Source organism: Archocentrus centrarchus, chromosome 6, assembly GCF_007364275.1.
Source record: "Archocentrus centrarchus isolate MPI-CPG fArcCen1 chromosome 6, fArcCen1, whole genome shotgun sequence".
Taxonomy (NCBI): Eukaryota; Metazoa; Chordata; class Actinopteri; order Cichliformes; family Cichlidae; genus Archocentrus; species Archocentrus centrarchus.
Genome location: NC_044351.1, coordinates 34,035,490 through 34,053,779, shown reverse-complemented (window position 1 = coordinate 34,053,779; position 18,290 = coordinate 34,035,490). Strand labels below are relative to the sequence as shown.

The 18,290-nt window shown below is 40.4% G+C and overlaps 1 protein-coding gene across 1 annotated transcript; it reads left to right on the top strand.

Annotated features, from left to right (window-relative positions):
* The first annotated feature begins 4,878 nt into the window (after positions 1–4,878).
* On the top strand, positions 4,879–13,859 carry chmp1a (charged multivesicular body protein 1A). Its single transcript, XM_030731408.1, has 7 exons — positions 4,879–5,013; positions 5,999–6,018; positions 6,111–6,188; positions 9,744–9,890; positions 10,008–10,136; positions 10,260–10,453; positions 12,410–13,859. Exons 1-7 carry the CDS (start codon positions 5,007–5,009, stop codon positions 12,429–12,431), a joined length of 597 nt encoding a protein of 198 aa, XP_030587268.1. The 5' UTR covers positions 4,879–5,006; the 3' UTR covers positions 12,432–13,859.
* The last annotated feature ends 4,431 nt before the right edge of the window (positions 13,860–18,290 follow it).

The window sequence follows — 18,290 nt, the reverse complement described above, 5'->3', positions numbered from 1 at the left end:
GATCGGGAATAACAACAATACATGATGAAGATGTTAAGCAATGTAAATCGGTGGTGAGTGTATATGGCTCCCCCTCTTTGTTTTTCTCTTGTTTCTTACGTGGAGATATACTATGAAAAAAACAGTTTAAGTGTGAATGTACACTATTGGAGATTCCTATAATTAAAAAATAATAAACAAGTAATATAATAAATAAATGAACAGGAATTAAGCATGGCAAAAAAGACAATGAAAACGGTCGGGCATCCCACATGGGCTGCCAAAGAAAGGGACATTAGCCAGATGGCAAAGGAAGGCCCTTTCTCACCATCAGGTGAGAGAGGCCCACCCTCGAAACCCCCCTTCTACCGGGGTTTATTCAGGGTCATACCAAAGACCCCACAGTTGGAAGTAAATTTATCTGTTTTTCATTTCATTGTTACTCAAGAACAACAAAGTGTTTCATTTGTTGTTATAGTTCTTCGCAGTTCTAAGGTTGAAATGAGGTTTGCTTATGTAGGTTCAGGGAGAGGGTGGATTGTATGGGGTTCGGCCACACTCAAAATAACCAGAAGCTTAGAGTATGGTTAATAGTAAGATAAAAGTAATCTCCTATAACGTGAATGGTCTGCTGAGTCCAATAAAACGTAGTAGGATTATAACTAAGATGAGAAAGGAACAAGCCCACATAGTATACCTACAGGAAACTCATTTGGATTTAAAGGAACATGAGAAATTGAAAAGAATGGGATTTACAACTGTCTTCTCTTCTTCATACAAATCCGGGCGAAGGAGAGGAGTCGCTATCCTTCTGTCAGACAAACTACATTTTGAAAAAGTATTTGAGAGAATAGACAAGGAGGGAAGGTTTGTACTGGTGAGGGGAAATATTGAGGGAAATCCAATTACGATGTTAAATATATATGCACCACCAGGAAGCGACATTCATTTCTTTAAAAAAATTGTTGATATGATGATAACTGAGACAGTAGGTCTTCTGATTTGCGGAGGAGATCTGAATATACACTTAAAGCCTAAACTAGATACTTCTAATGGGAAAGCACTGAATACAAAACCATTAATTAAGAAAGTTAATACATTACTCAAAGAGGTAGGCTTAATTGATATATGGAGATACCTACACCCTAAACAAAGGGATTACACTCACTACTCCACACCCCACTCTGTATACACAAGAATAGATTATTTTATAACATTCGGAAAAGACAAGGATAAGATAAACACATGTGAAATTGGAACAATAGACTTAAGCGACCACGCACCCATATACCTGTCCATTGATCTAAACCTACAAATAAAAAATAACAATTGGAAACTAAACTCAAGTCTTCTCAACGATCCTCTTATAAAAGAACAGATTAAAAAAGAGATTCAATTCTATTTAGAAATGAATGACACAGGAGATGTATCTCCCCCCATTTTATGGGATGCTATGAAGGCTGTACTGAGAGGGAAAATTATAGCACTATCTTCCTACAAAAAAAAGATGAGAAATAAGAAATTAGAAGAACTACAGAATAAACTAAAAGAATTAGAGAAAAAACATAAGGAAAAAATAACACAAGAATTAGGGGGGGAAATCACAAAAACAAGAAATGAAATTGGAGATTTGACCACACATGAAATTAAGAAAAAATTGATGTTTCTTAAACAAAAATATTATGAAGGTGGATCTAAATCAATGAAAGTTCTGGCTTGGAAACTTAAAAAAAAGATAGCACAGAATACAATCCATAAAATTAAAGATCCAGTCACAAAAACAATCAAAAGTAAACTAAAAGAAGTTCAGGGAGCATTTGAAGTATACTACAGGACGCTGTACTCCAAAAAGGAGGGGGGCAGCATAGCAGAAATAGATCATTTTCTGGATTCTCTGGAATTACCAATGTTAAATAAAGAACAGAATAAAATAATGATGGAGGACATAACAGTAGAGGAGTTAAAAATGGCAATAAGTAAGCTCAAATTAAATAAGTCGCCAGGGTCAGATGGCTATACAGCAGAATGGTATAAGGAGTTAAAGGAGGAGCTAATACCAGTGATACTTCCTACACTGAACTGGGCTTTAAAAAAGGCGGAAACGCCGCCCAGCTGGAAAAAAGCAATAATTTCAGCAATCCCAAAAGAAAATAAAGATAAATTAGAATGTGGATCATACAGACCAATATCAGTTCTGAACATAGATTACAGATTATTTACTTCTATCATGGCCAGGAGACTGGAAAAGCTCATGCCTAAATTGATACACAATGATCAGACAGGCTTCATACGAGAACGTCAAACGCAGGACAATATACGACGAACATTACAAATTATTAGTCACATTCAAGAAAATAAAATAGCAGCAATGGTAATTAGTATAGATGCAGAAAAGGCATTCGACTCAGTGAATTGGAGCTTCCTCTATCGAGTACTACGTAGATTTGGGCTACATGAAACAATAATTAAAACAATACAGGCATTATATAGCGAACCCACAGCTAGAGTTAAAGTTAATGGCGGTCTATCAGTTAGCTTCGTGTTGGAAAGAGGCACAAGGCAGGGCTGTGCATGCTCACCACTATTATTTGCATTATATCTGGAACCATTAGCACAATACATAAGACAAAATAAAGAAATAAAGGGCATCAACGTTCATGGGAGAGAGCATAAATTAGCCTGCTATGCAGATGATATTTTAGTCTTTTTGGGTCAACCAACAAGCTCTCTACCTAAATTAATGCTATTGTTTGAATATTTTGGCCACTTATCAGGATATAAAATTAATATAAGTAAAACACAGCTGCTTAAATACAACTATACCCCACCAGAAGAAATAAGGAAAAGGTATCAATTAGCATGGGAAACAGAATTTCTTAAATATTTAGGAATTGTAATATCAAAAAATCTCTCAGAGCTATTTGAACGTAATTATTCACCAGTACAAAAGAAAATGAAAGACGATATAACGAGATGGAGCTTAATCCCATATCTAAGCTTTAGTTCAAGAATAGAGTCTATAAAAATGAGTATTCTCCCCAAACTACTATACTTATTCCAAACCTTGCCAATACAAATAGACCAAAAACAATTCAATGAATGGGACAAACTCCTGTCCAGATACATATGGCAGGGAAAAAAGGCTAGGATCCGATTCAAAACTTTACAGCTGGAAAAAAGGAAGGGAGGATGGGGCCTTCCCTCTCTCAGAGATTACTATTGGGCAGCACAATTAAGACCAATGATATACTGGTGTAATCCTTCATATGATGCCCAGTGGAAAAGCATTGAAGAAGGCCTGACTCCAATTCCCATAGAAGCACTTATAGCGGATAGCAATTTACAAAGTTTCATAAAAAATATAGAAAACCCATGGGTCAATCAGACCCTTAAAATATGGAACACCATAAAAACAAAATTCAAATTAGAAGAAGATACAGTGATTCTTAAGTGGTGCGCATATGATACACAGTTTACACCAAATAAGTTAGATACAAGATTTAAGGAATGGACACATAAAGGACTAACAGCAGTATGCAAGATAATGAAGGGAAATACACTATTAAGTTTTGAAATAATTAAAGAAAAATACTCATTAGAAACACAGGATTTCTACCGCTACCTACAGATGAGACACTTTGTAAGTGAAAAAATAAAAAGGATATCAGAATCAAGCAAACAGCTGCTGGATCTGTTTAAAAGAGCATATAATTCAAACAAAGACAGAGGTATTATTTCAGGTTTATATAAAGGGCTTAGGAACATGGAAACACATTCGACCATCTATATAAAAACAAAATGGGAAATAGAGGGAGAATTAAATATAACGGAGGAAGAATGGATAACAATCTGGGAGTACCAATGGAAATGCAGTAGCTCACTAAGTTGGAGGGAGTTTGGCTGGAAAAGCCTGATTAGATACTTTATCACACCTTACCAGAAATCTCAGTACAAAGGTAACTCTCTAGCTTGTTGGAGAAATTGTGGAAGCATGAATGCTAACCATTATCACATATTTTGGGATTGTCAGACAATTAAAATGTACTGGAAGGGAATACATAATGCAATACGAGACATTTTAGGTAGCCATCTGCCCTTGGAGAGTAAAGTTCTTTTCTTTGGACTGGTGCCCAAAGAATGGCCGAAAAGAGACAAATATCTGTTTAATATCCTACTAGTGGCTGGTAAAAAGGCTATTACCAAAAAATGGCTCACTCAGGAAAGCCCAACTTTGAATATGTGGATGGACATTATAATGGACATATACAGGATGGAGAGAATAACTGCAGAAATAAATCATAAGACAGATCTATTTGATTCACGATGGGAGAAATGGATAGACTATATAATATCACGCAGGCCGGATACTACTTTGGTTAACTTTATTTAATGCATGATTCACAAAAACAACCACCCTCTCCCCTCAAGCGTTCATGTTCTTGATAGTTCATTGTACTATTGTACCTTTTTTGTAGTTCTGTGCTTTTTGGTTTTTTTTGTTTGTTTGTTTTTTGTTTGTTTTTTTAATTTTATTTTAATCCTATCATTACTTTCCCCTAAAAATGGGACATTCAGACAGATACATGGCAATATGGTTGGAAATAGATGTATATTAATTTTCTGGATGCTGAATGTCAATAAAAATATAATAAAAAAAAAAAAAAAAAAAAGGAAGGGTTCAGGGTCACTTGATCCAGCCCTAACTATACGCTAGATCAAATGGGAAAGATTTAAGCCTAATCTTAAAAATAGAGTGGGTGTCTGTCTCATGACTCTATCTATCTATCTATCTATCTATCTATCTATCTATCTATCTATCTATCTATCTATAGGTGGCAGCATTTCACTTGAGGCGAGATGCCGCTCGAAGAATGGCGCGAGGAAGGAGAAGAAGAAGAAGAATTCAGATCACGTGACGGCTGTTGAACCAGGAAGGAACACGGTGATAGCAAAACAAGTCAGGACTGCCTTGTTGAGGAGCTACAAACACCCTTTTTGTCATCCCGAGACATCGTATTCGCTTTGACATGGATGGTATGTTGTGTGTTAACCTCTCTACTGTCCGTCTGAGTAGACTTTCCCTCGTTGTTTTTTTAGCCAGTGCGCCAGTCTTTGGCAGACAGCTAGCATTAGCGTGTTAGCTTGGGTGTGTGGTTAGCCGGGTTAGCTGTCAGACCTGTTTTTGATCCTCAGCTCGCTCGTTCTGACGTTCAGGGACGTTTATGGGCTCGTTATTAAGCTGGGCTTTGGTGTGATTGGGCCCGTGGCCGAGTCTTTTCTTAGCAGTGACCGCCGCAGCAGGAATGTGATTCTGCGGCCAGAATTTGATGTGAGCAGCTTTGACAGACGGAGACACATTTCATCGCTCTCCCTCGGCTCTGTGCGTCGGTACAGGGCATCACTGTAGATGATTAAATTCTAAAATTCAGTTCATGAAGGCTGTTCTTACATGTATAACTGTAACTCAGGAATTTGGTTCAGTTGGTTTGATTTGGGGAAAGATAAACAAACTTTTTTTTTTTTTTTTTTTACTGCTTGTGCTCCAAATTGTTTTGTGTTTGGGACAAAAGTCCACTCTTTGTATCCACACTATATGGATTAAAGTATTGGGCCACTCTTGATCTTTGAATTCAGGTGTTTTCAGTCCCATTCATCCCCACCCCACCCCTAGATATTCCATGATCAGCTGTAAGTGGTGTTATTGCAAAGTGGAAATAATTAGTAACCACAGGGAAGTGGCAGACTACATAATGTTACAGAGTGGAGTCGCTGAGATGCACAGTAGTAAAAGTCGCTGACGCTCAGCTGACTCAATAACTGCAAAGTCCAAAACTTCCTCTAACATCAGCACAAAAACTGTGTGCCAGTAGCTTCATGGCATGGATTTCCATGGCCAAGCAGCTCCTGCAGGTGTAAGGTGTAAGTTGTAGGTGGCCCAGGACTTTTGTCCATATTGTCTATGACAGTTCACATTATGTATACTCCACACTTCTGACTCTCTCTCACCCTCTCTTCACAGAAACACTCTTCCAGTTAAAGGTATGTTTCAGTGAAAATGTTGAATCTGTATCAGACAACCTCAGTTGGCTTATTCATTAATTTCATACACATTTTTTTTTTCTGGATCACAGTTCACTTCCAAGCAGCTTGAGAGGCTGGCCAAGAAGGCAGAGAAAGAGTCTGAAAAGGAGCAGGCCAAGGTCAAGAAGGTGAGCAGGCCAAACAGCTGGGGTGATGTAAGGGCCAAATGGTCCCACAATTCACTGCGTTGTCTATACTTCCTTCTTGCTCCACACACAGAAAATAGACGCACTATATAAATAATTAGAGAAAAGTCTGTTTATCCATTCTTTACTGTTCTTGGTATCTGTTTTCCCCATCCTCTTTGAACTTAGTGAGTGTATTGCGTGGGATTGGAGTAAGCACAGTGCCCAGTATGATGCCATGTGGATGAGCCGTTCACATATTTGGCTAAAGGTTGTTGTCTGTTCCACTCTGTGTATAAAGGGAGGGGGACACAGGGCTGTTTTTGTGAGGACATGAATGCATTCCCAAGCATCTTACCTACAAGTATAACCTTCACCATTAAGTGTCCACCGTAATCCAACTTTAAAAAAAAAATACTCTGATGGTCAAAACTCAAACTGGCTCTCACAAAGATAACTGCATTCTTAAATTTTCATTTTGTTTATGTATCTTTGGTTTCCTCTGACAAATTCAAATTTATTTATATAGAGCCAGTTCTCACCAAGTTACCTCAAGGCCTGCATTGCATTTTAAAGTAAACCCTGTATAATATTTGAGAGCGAGAACTCCAACAGATGATGCCCTGTGAACAAGCACTTGGTAATGCTGGAGAGGAAGAACTTTCTTTTAACAGGAATTGACTTCAGTGTAAATGTGGAAAGCAGAGACAAAATAAACTGCACCCTGTTTTAATGCTGCATTTGAAATAGTTTAATCAGAAACACCATCTCTTCGTCATGAGCATCTCTATGTTTAGTACAAGTGAACAATGTAAAGACTGCTATCATCAGCATTAAGGGCGTAAATGCTTTGTGCTTTGTAATCTGAGCAGTTGTACAGTACTCTCTGATGATAAGCTTTGGGTGTGGCTTTGTGTTGAAGGGAGAAGATGATGAGTCAGAGTGAATAGAAAGACTACCATGTGGAGATTTTTCCTTTTTAACTGGACATCATCAGCACTTATAGCATTTATTCTTATTCATAAATCAAAAAGAGACACTCACCAAGCTCTTTTTTAGGAACCCCTGTTAACCTGCTTGTTTATGTGGTTATCCAGTGACCTCTTTGTGTGATGACGAAAGTGCTTCAGGCAAGAAATGAGAGCTTTAGTTTCCATCCAGGCATCCATCCATTCTCTTCCACTAATCCTTTTCAGGGTTGTGGGCTTTAGTTATTGGTCACATCAAAAATCAGATTTAAGAAAAATGTCATCAGAGGCTCTTTCAGTGTCAGATGTGCTGATTTGAGTGTTTTTCAATTGAGGCATCAATATGCAGAGTCCAAAACCAATGGTTGATGTCACGGTTCGTCTTTTATATACAACCCATGGTTCAAACTTTTGTTTACAAACTGCAGCCAATCAGAAGAAAGTTTGCTTTAATGGAGGTCAAACAGCTTGTTTCAGACAGGGGATGAAGCGGCTGCATCAAGGCCCAATAAAAAGTAAATCAGGATTCATTTTAACTGCTACCCCAGTGTGGGTGTAACTATTCAGTGTAGTTTGACCTTTGCAGCATTAAATATATTTGAATAATAATGAACTCCAACTATGTTCACTCAGGTAACACTGGGATTGGTGTTGTTATAACAGTGAGATTATACCTCAGTTAACGTGTGGAAACAACAGTGACAGAGAAGGTGTTAATGCAGCAGTTCACCCAGAAAGCACACAGACCTATACTGTATGTGCAGGACAATCCTCAGCTCAAATCATGTAGTCAGGTATAACCCCATCATACTCTGTGGGTTGATATTGAATTGAGTTCCTTTATTGTACACAATACAATGAGATTCAGTGCTCCTTAAATAAAATAATAATAATAATAATAATAATAATAATAATAATAATAATAATAATAATAATATTCTCCATATAAAAAGAAATACATATGATAAAAGACAATAAAATCAGCAGAAAATCAGGAGCCTATCAGCTGTTGGCACGTAGTGGAACGTTGAAACTTTTTCCTCACATTTATAAACATATGAACTTTTGTCCATTATCAAACAAGCTGATTCAGGTGGAATAAACATTAAGACAAAAAAAAACTCCATCCATCCATCTTTCTTCTTCTTATCCAGTTTAGGGTCCCCGGGGGGCTGGAGCGTATCCCAGCTGCCATAGGGTGAGAGGCAGGGTGCACCCTGGACAGGAACAAATTTGTAGGTTCTTGTTATTGTAAGGTCTAACCCTAAAACGTGACGCTCTTTCAGATGACTGTTGTTGTTTACAGGGGCTATATTAATAAAAACGTAATGACACCTTGCATTTAGTAACTAATTAAAATAAAAATGTAAAGGAAATTAGTTATATTTTTGTCATTTTGGTCCAGCTTTGGTGCTCTGCTGTCTGACCCAGTGTGAACTTCTTACCCTGACAAATAGCCCCATAAAAAATATCCTGAAACTAACAAAAATCAAAGCAAAACGAAACTCGGACTCAAAATTAAGTTAAATAAAACTGGAAAAAATAAAAACAAAAACACAGTAGAAACTCTGGTTATTTTACTGGTCTGGTGACACTCAGAGTCACCAGCAGGTGGCAGTACGACTCCAGCTGAGGAGAAGGAGTGGCTTGATCTACTTTTACTTTGTGCCTAATCATGTTTTTAGGGATGCAAGGTGATTGGTCACTGTTCCTGTTTGAAGGCATGTTTGCATTGGAGAATATAGAAGTGCTGCTCAAAGACGTTCTCTTGCAACATGAAAAGCAGGGTTAAAACATGACAGAGCTTTTTTTTTTTGATACTTTATTTTTAATTGAGTTTTCACTTTACACAAACATCAGAAGAAACTGAAGCTGAAAGAAAAAAGAAGAGAAAAAAAACCACTAGAGCATGTTAGGTTGCCTTATTTACAGTGTACTTCTATACGTCCATGCTTAAGTCATTCTCTTGTCGTTGATGCATATAAAGTCCATTTCTCTCATTTCTCTTGGAATTGTTCTTCTTGAGTCCTTATCTTGTGAGTCAGCTGCTCCATAGTGTGGATTTCCTTCACAGTTTTCAGCCAATCATTTTGTGTTGCTGGATCAGGCTTATGCCACTTTCTTGTTATTGCTTTTTTACAGGCCACTAACAGAATTTTCTGAATATATCTATGACAGAGCTTTTATTATCTCACTCGTCAGAGATATTTCCCTATCGGCTCGTGACAGTTTCCACTCGCTCGATGCTGTTGACCAGCTCAAATGCATTTGAAGTGAGGTGGGATGGAAGTTTGCTCTTCAGCTGCTGCTTCCTGTTATTACTACTGAAAGAAATCTGATTATCACCAACTTCATGCGAGCTGTCCTATTCCGCTGTTAATTATTTAGGTTAATGAGGTGGAGGGAAGCATTGCTGGTTATATCATTAATATTGTTGCACCTCCTCACTAACTAACTTGTGCCTGGGGTGTCTTGTGTTTATCAGCAGCATCTGCGCCGTGCTAACGTTGAGCCAGCCTTGCAGCTTCTAGCTTGTGTGCAGTGTTGAATCAGTCCTAACACCTGTCCGTCCTGTCTGTCTCTTTAACAGGCTTTGCAACAGAAAAATGTGGACGTTGCCAGAGTTTATGCGGAGAACGCCATCAGGAAAAAGAACGAAGGCCTTAACTGGCTGCGCATGGCGTCACGAGTCGACGCCGTGGCCTCCAAAGTCCAGACTGCTGTCACCATGAAGGGGGTAAGTTACTGTGTTCAGTCAGCTCAGTGTTTTGCATGAAAGATGTATCTGTATTTTCATATGACAGAGTGTGTATGAGACATATGTTACAAATGCCTTTTCTTTACTTTCCATCAGGTGACCAAAAGCATGGGTCAGGTCACCAAGGCCCTGGACAAAGCTCTGAGCTCCATGGATCTCCAGAAGGTCTCTGCAGTCATGGACAAGTTTGAAAGCCAAGTCCAGAACCTGGATGTCCACACCTCAGTGAGTGGCTGCTGTCGGTTCATTATCTGAGTTTATTGAGCACGTCTTCATGCTTTATAAACTCCACAGCTGAGCTGAAGAGACTGTCACTTTCCCTTTGTTCTCACCTTTTTCCTCCACCAGGTCATGGAGGACTCCATGAGCTCAGCAATGACGCTGACCACGCCTCAGGAGCAGGTGGATGACCTGATCCACCAAATAGCAGAACAGAACGGCCTGGAGGTGATGGACCAGCTCAACCAGCTGCCTGCCGGGGCTACCTCAGTGGGCGCAGAGAGCTCACGGAGCCAGGAGAAGGAGGACCAGCTGTCTCGACGGTATAGTAAAAAACAGCTTTTTGTTGAAGCGCTACACATTTCCCAGTACCTATGGCTATAAAAAGTCAAGTATTTCCTCTGCACCGTGATGGCTTCATATTGCTTCCTTATCTATTCTGAGGCAGCTAGCTGGTCTGCCAGTTGCCATCTCATCCCTGCCTTCTCCCATTAACCCACACCCCTGATGCACCTCACACAGACTTCCAGGCTTTAAAAAAGTTATATCATTATACAACATAAACAACCACATTTGGGCTAGTGCTGTATGTAGCTGTGCAACACCTGTTTGATTTTGGCCTGAAGTAAAAAGACATTACTTGTGAGGAAACGTCTGAGTGTCCGGTTCACACTTCCTTTAGCAGGTCACTGACTCTCCCCCCTCCTCTCCTAGTTTTCATACTCTGGAAAAAAGGCTGACAAGTTACACACGATCCCGTGGTTCTGTACTTACAATAGAGCATGAGATCAGGAAATCAGATTACTCCACGGGCCCCTGCCCCCCACACTGAGCGCTGCTGTTGCAGTTGCAAAGTCATGAGGGAACAGAAGAGGCACAGTGTGTTCAGTTAAGATATGACTCATCAGAATAATCAGATGAGCTGAGGAAAGAAAGTGGAATCATCCTTTAAAGCTTCCAAGTGTAGCATACTGTTGTTTCCTCATATTTGACACTCATTAGTTACTTAGCCAGTACTGTTGGTCTGCAGATAATCCTGGAAAAAAAATAAAATTCCAGACTTTTCAGTTAAATGAATCACAAAATTAGTTGAATGAATCCTTTAATTGACAGTAAACTCGGACTGTAATTACAGATTAATCATATATGATAAAATAGTTGCCTTATATTGCTGTAAATGCGCCATCTTTTAGTTCAAGACTAATGGTTGAGCAGAACAAGCAATTCAGCAAATGCTTGGACCTTTTTAGATGTATAAGAATTAATTTTAGAGGTAAATGGATGTTCCAGCTCAGTAAAAACTGCTTAAAATAATTTGTTGGCTGTTGTTGTTTGTGTTGATTTGTCTGCGTGCTGTTGTGTGTGTGTGTGTGTGTAAGTTATTCCTAGAAAACATGGTTAGGACACGACAGGAATAGGGTTTCACACGCCAACCAGCCAGCCGCTCGTTAAGTGGGTGTTAAAGCAAAGATATAAAGGTGTTGCTGGCGTCCCGTGATCGACGGGTTCCTGGCAGGAAAACACGAAGCCGGGATGAAACACTGTTCTCGTGTTAGGAAGGCGGGTTCATAATGTGCAGAATAATTATGAGTGATCATAGCATCGTTTAAGTTATCGTTTCTGGAAAAGTGCTAGTGTATAACTTATAAATTCATTATTTTTTTCCTGGACAGTGTGGGTTTTTGTTTTTGTTTGTTTTTTTGCATCCATCCATTATCTTAAGCACTCCTCCAGCATCATGAGTGAGCTGGAGCCTTTCCCAGCTGTCACTGGGTGAGATCTGTCCACCCTGGATAGCTCACCAATCCGTCACACTCGCATTCACGCCTCCACCAGGTTCAGGATCCTGTGGCACAGAGACAACGTGCTGCTTACATGCCGACAGGTCACGGCCGAGCGGTCGATTTGAACCCAGAACCTTCCTGCTTCTTGCCGCTGAGCTGCATCTGCTCCACCGTGCAAATCATTAAAGTACACCTGGATGCGAGCTGCTGCTTGCACCTGTTGGATGCAGCTGACTGTCTCGCCCTCCGTTTGTGCACAGCAGGGATGAAAAAGGATCCTGAGGAAATGTTAAGTCTATCAGACAAACATGACATTTAAAGGCATCACAATGAAAATGAAAATAATTGTGCATTGCAGCACTGCTCACAGTATATCTACATTTTTGTCCTGTAAATGGTGCGAGCACAGCGACACCGACAGTCAGGGAAAAATGTTTTTAAGGCTTCTGTCGTACTTTACGTAGAGGTTAATCTTCCTCACATTTTGTCTTCCAGGCTGGCTTCTCTAAGGAACTAAAAGCTGCTGCAGGAGAGGCGACGGGGCTGCGGGGAAGAGATGGCGACAACGGGAGCTGTGTGTGTGTGTTTCTATTAAACTGTTCCTACTGGGAGGATTTAATGAGCCTATTGATTTACCGCCTATCCCCCCCTCGTCTGCTCTGTAAATAAATACACAAACACACAGCAGAAGAAACAGCACCTGAGAAGGCACGAGCGACTCTGGTTCACCTTCCCGTTTCGATCCATCTTCCTCTGCCGTTCCCCGTTGGATCTCGTTACACTTTCACCTTTTCCCTTCTCTTTCATCCCTTCTCTCAAATCACAGGCCTTTGGGTGGAAGATTTATACAGAAACAAACAGCTTTTACACAATGATGAGTTTTAATAAGCAGTTGTATTGATTATGGGGGAGTTGGGTGGGGGTCCAAATTCTGTTGACGTGATAGGAACAGAAATATCTGTTGAAAATAGACTTTGGAAACACTAATGAGCTGAATTCGCCTTCCTTAAATTCATCCCGTCTTTATGATTTTGTGGAACACTGTACACAGCAAAGGACAATCCTTATGTTTCAGGGTCATATTTTCCTCCATTTTTATTCGGGATTTATTTTGGATTCTTTCTCATGCCTGCATTCAGACTTTTTTGCTTTGAACGCCTTATTTGGGATGCAGATGCTTGCATAGGTGCTTCCCCGCCAGTGCCTGAAGGGGACGATCTGTACTTTAGAAAGCGAGAGAGGAATTTTCCGTTACTCTTCCTGCCGGATGAGCCCGAGACGCTTTCGTCCTGATCCGGCCGACTTCTACGCTGTCCGTCATGAGCGGGAGCTCAGGTTTACATTTATAATCTCTGTCTCTGTAGCCTGATCTCCTTTGTGGTTTTGAAGGCTGGGCGTTTGATTTTAGTCACATTGAGATATTTTCGCACGCCTGTGCGTCTCAAAATAACACAGTCATCCCCCATCTGTTGCCGTTCCACCCTGAACGGCTTTAGGATAGAGGTCACATCAGAGCAGGGATGTGCTGGACTCTAATTTGCCTTGCAAACCAAACATTTGCTTTTTGGTGATGCAGGAAGTGAACCGGAGGAGGATTTAGATTAGGAGCAGTTTAAAATGTACAGCAGCATCAGAATGTGTCAAGATATCAGGAAACGACTTCTTATTTTTTTTTTTTTTTTGCTTTTGAATGCTCGTAGCTCAGTGTTGAGTTGTCAAGTGCTTTGATTTGGTTTGGTGTTTCCTTGTTTGAGTGTAGACATCATGCGGGCAGGCTGGAAGAAGCCAGACCTCCACCTATAACAGAGCAGCTTCACCCTCTGGATAATGTTTTCAGTTTCTTCTTCATTTTAACAGGAGGGTTTATTTATACTCTGGTTCCACAGACTCTGCAGCACTTTTGTTTTGTATATTTATCTTGTGAAAATAAAGTCGTACCCTCTTACGCTGACCTTCACGTGTCGTTTGTGTATCGAGTGCATAGAAATGGTGACATGTTTGCGTGCAGACCAGAGGAGTTTTTTTTCTACTGCAGGAAGTGGGACTTTGCTCCTCTGCCTGCTTATCGAGGGATGTACATTGAACCTATTGTCTGTCGTACCTGTAACAGTGCACGAACCTGAGAGGGGGGACTAATTCAATTCAATTTTGATCAGCAATAATGATCAGCACTACTCAGCCCTTTCAAATGTAGCCATGTATAAAGGTTTGCTGTGGTCTCACGTGCAAAACCAACAGTGTGACAGCAACTATGTTCCTCTTTTAGAGTGTCTGGTAAAACAAAAATAAGGGACATATACATTTTAGGACCAGAAATAGTTTCATATATGTTTTAATGACAAATCATGGGTATCCCTAGTCTACGATGAAACACCCAAATCAATCAGGAATCATTAAAAATTCTAAAATCTCTCTGAGATGTGTGAATCCCTTAAGACGCTGAGCATTTCTGTGTTTAAAGTTCCTGTTCACGATGTTCGAACATGCACTCTCATTTCATACCACTGCCTCAATGCACCCGCTGTGCTGCAACATACCAGCTGCTTTTTAACCCCACTTGCTGATTTGTTCCATTCTTTACTTGGTTTTTACTTTCTCTTCATTGGCTCCCTGTTAAATCTAGAATAGAATTTAAAATTATTTTCCTCCTCACTTTAATAATCAGGCCCATCTTATCTCAAAGACCTCATAGTCCCATATCACCCCAATAGAGCACTTCGCTCTCAGACTGCTGGCTTGTGGTTCCTTAAGAGTAGACCCTATAAGGGTTAAACAAAGTTCGAGGAATGTTTGCCTATTTCCATAAGTTCTAATCGTGTGTACTTAAAAAAGCCGCCGTTTTTAGGAGCGCGCCGCATCTGCAACTACTCACACCACCAGTAGCTGCAGCCCTGTGACCTGATGGTGACCTGATGGTGACCTGATGACCATCAGGTCACCAGCCTGTCACAGGGCTTCTGTGTGTTATTTTCCTCAGTACAAAGATCTATTTTTGCTTTCTTCTTGCGTCTCGGGGAGTGACGTCTGGCTGATGCGACAGTTAGGTCCCGTTTTCAGCATGAGGACAATAATAGCACACAGACACACAAACATACACAGTTTGTGTACAGTTCTATAAAGATATTTAAAGTGATCAAAAAGCACTGGACTGATTATAATGACTGGCTGCGCTCTGTTCACCAATATAAGCAAAGACATTACACATAAAAGCACACAGAAACATCAGCATCGCTTTATGATGATCATTTTTTTGGCACACCGGCAGCTGTTGAATGTAACTAATAAAGTAACTTGTAATCTAACTTAGTTACTTCTAAAATGAAGTAATCAGTAAAGTAACTAAGTTGCTTTTTAAAGGATATTTGAAGTAGGAAATGCTTTTAGCAGCTGGTCATTAAAACATCTGGATTATGTTTTTGTTTATGCTTTTTACGTGATTTCTGCAAACCCATTAGTGGAAGGAAACCGCACTCTGGGACACATTAAATGCATGATATATAAGTGTAACTCTTCTGGATTATATGCAAAAAATATCACTCTATCGATCTAATAAGGCCTGATTTCTGCGTCTGTCCTTCGTACATAACTGACAATCCTCTCTGAACCTAACCTGACATGCACCTCGAGAAATGAACTACGCATCCACAAAGACTGTGATTACTGCCTCGGCTTCAGAGGTGCTTTCTGGTTTCATACGTAGGCCCCGTCACTCAATTAACAAGCAGGAGCAGCATTCACTTGCACATAACTTTATGTATTGTTTATGAAAGGCAGAGAATAGTAAAGACTATTGTGATGAACTATGAATAATTGTTTTACAGTCTGTGATAAATGATGGAAGTCACCCAGGAATATTAAATAAAGATGGTTACATTTATTTCAGCTCTGAGTGTTTCATATCCAGGTGTTTTTGTGGGAATGTGGATCTTTAAGATCAATCTGAGAAGTGATTTTGATCAGGTTTCATATTTTATTGTGTTATGTAGTGTGGGGCACTGGGCTTGGTCTTGTCTCGGTCTCAGGTTAGGTGGTCTTGACTACAACACTGTCGGCCCCACAAATCTTAGAAACATGGTGTCAAACCAGATACTTACTCTGGATGGCATTACTTTGGCCTCCAGTAACACTGTGAGAAATCTTGGAGTCATTTTTGACCAGGATATGTCCTTCAATGCACATATTAAACATATTAAATATGTAAGTAATATGTAGCTAATTCATGCATTTCTTACTTCTAGGCTGGACTATTGTAATTCATTATTATCAGGCTGTCCTAAAAGCTCCCTGAAAAGCCTTCAGCTGATCCAAAATGCTGCAGCTAGAGTACTGACAGGGACTAGAAAGAGAGAGCAGATTTCTCCCATATTGGCTTCTCTTCATTGGCTCCCTGTTAAATCTAGAATAGAATTTAAAATTATTATACTCCTCACTTTAATAATCAGGCCCATCTTATCTCAAAGACCTCATAGTACCATATCACCCCAACAGAGCACTTCGCTCTCAGACTGCTGGCTTACTTGTGGTTCCTAGGATACTTCAGAGTAGAATGGGAGGCAGAGCCTTCAGCTTTCAGGCCCCTCTTCTGTGGAACCAGCTCCCAGCTTGGATTCAGGAGACAGACACCCTCTCTATTTGTAAGATTAGGCTGACTGTTGGGTTTTCTCTGTATTATTGTAGGGTCTTTACTTTGCAATATAAAGCACCTTGAGGCGACTGTTTGTTGTGATTTGACGCTGTATAAATAAAATTGAATTGAATTTAAAATACACAGTTTTTCAGTGGGCTTATGTGCATGAGGCTGAATCAGCCATGCATCCTAAAAAATGAATCAACTTTAACCCTCCAACATTAATAACGGTTAGGTTCAGTAGACAGTGAAGTGGTATGAAACCACATGTTGCTTAGGGCCCCTTCGAGGCTTGGGCCGGCTCTGTAACAGTCCTCCAGAGCCATCATTGACAGACTTCAGCTCCAAACACTGATTCACACTAACACATTCACACTCACATTCACACCTACGGCCAACTTAGCATCATCATTAACCTGACCCCACTGATGATGTGGTATATTGGCTTTCTGGGCCAAAGCTAACCACAAGTTTTATGCAGCTTTCATATTTGTGTGCTAAACATTTAGGCTGATCGTGCACAGAGACTGTAAGCAAAAAGAAATAAGTGAACATCCACAAACAGAATTAGGTTTAGATGGCATGTGATTGCCTTTATTATTATTTTAGAGAATCCAAATAAATTCAATTACAATACAATTGCCTTTGTTATTATCTTAAAATTTAGATTATCCAATTAAATTACAAAAAAGAGAGAGGAAAGGGATAGAGAACCCCCAACAATCCCCTGTGAGCAAGCACTCGGCGACGGTGGGGAGGAAAAACTCCCTTTAAGCAGGAAGAAACCTCCGGCAGAACCAGGCTCAGGGAGGGGCAGCTATCTGCCGAGGCTGGTTGGGGGGGTGCAAGGAAAAGAATAAGGAGGGAGAGAGAAGAAAGGGATAGAGAGGATGGCTGGAGGATGGACGAGGCGAGGTCACGGTCCAGGAGATCGATCAAAGATGGTGGCAGACGAGGCGAGCTGTGTTTCAGCCGAAGAAGCAGAAAAGGCGCTTGAAGCGATTCTTTTTCCTGAGGTAGCGCTCCTGCAGCTCTTCGTACTGCAGTGTGATGGTGTGCAGATCACTGAGAGCTTCTGCATTCTGCTCTTTGAGTTCCTTGCACTTTAGCTCGAGATCTTCAATTTTTCCATTCTTTTCTGCATGCCTTTGTTCCAGTTGTGTATATTTCATTTGCAGGATTTCCTGAGCTTCCTGCATGTCTTTATTGCACTGCAGTAAGTGGCCATGCATGTCTTCTAGTACCTGACTTCGACTCTGCACTTGTTGAAGCCTGCACTGCAAGTCTTGTTGCTGCTTCTCGTCGTGCAGTTCCGTTATTTTGTGATGGGCGTTCTTACACAGCTCTTCCAGTTGTGCATTTTTACTCATCATAGCGTCCATCCTGCCCTGCATCTCTGCACACATTTTCTCCAACTGATCCTTGCAGTGCTCCAGGTTTTTGTTTTTCTCCTCGAGTTCTCTGTTTCTCTTTTTAGAGTCTTGGAGAACATCTTGGAGCTTTCCCTGAGATCTGGCCAGTTGTTCTTTCTCCTTAAGCACTTGGACATTTTTGTCCTCGACTTCATGAAGCTTGCACTGCATCTTTGCTTCCATCTTTAGGAGAATCTCTCTGTATTTAGCCTCCTTTTCTTTGACCACAGATGTATTACCTTGCTGGGCTTTAGCAAGCAATCCTTGTAGGCTTTTAATTTGTTTCTTCAGGTGTTCTACTGTGGCCTGCAGCTCCCTGTACCTCTTTTCACTGTAT

Excerpts from the sequence above, each read along its gene's own strand:
- chmp1a (XM_030731408.1), top strand. Across the intron at positions 6,189-9,743 it reads AGCAGGCCAAGGTCAAGAAG|GCTTTGCAACAGAAAAATGT; the intron begins GTGAGCAGGCCA and ends TCTCTTTAACAG. Across the intron at positions 10,454-12,409 it reads GAGGACCAGCTGTCTCGACG|GCTGGCTTCTCTAAGGAACT; the intron begins GTATAGTAAAAA and ends TTTGTCTTCCAG.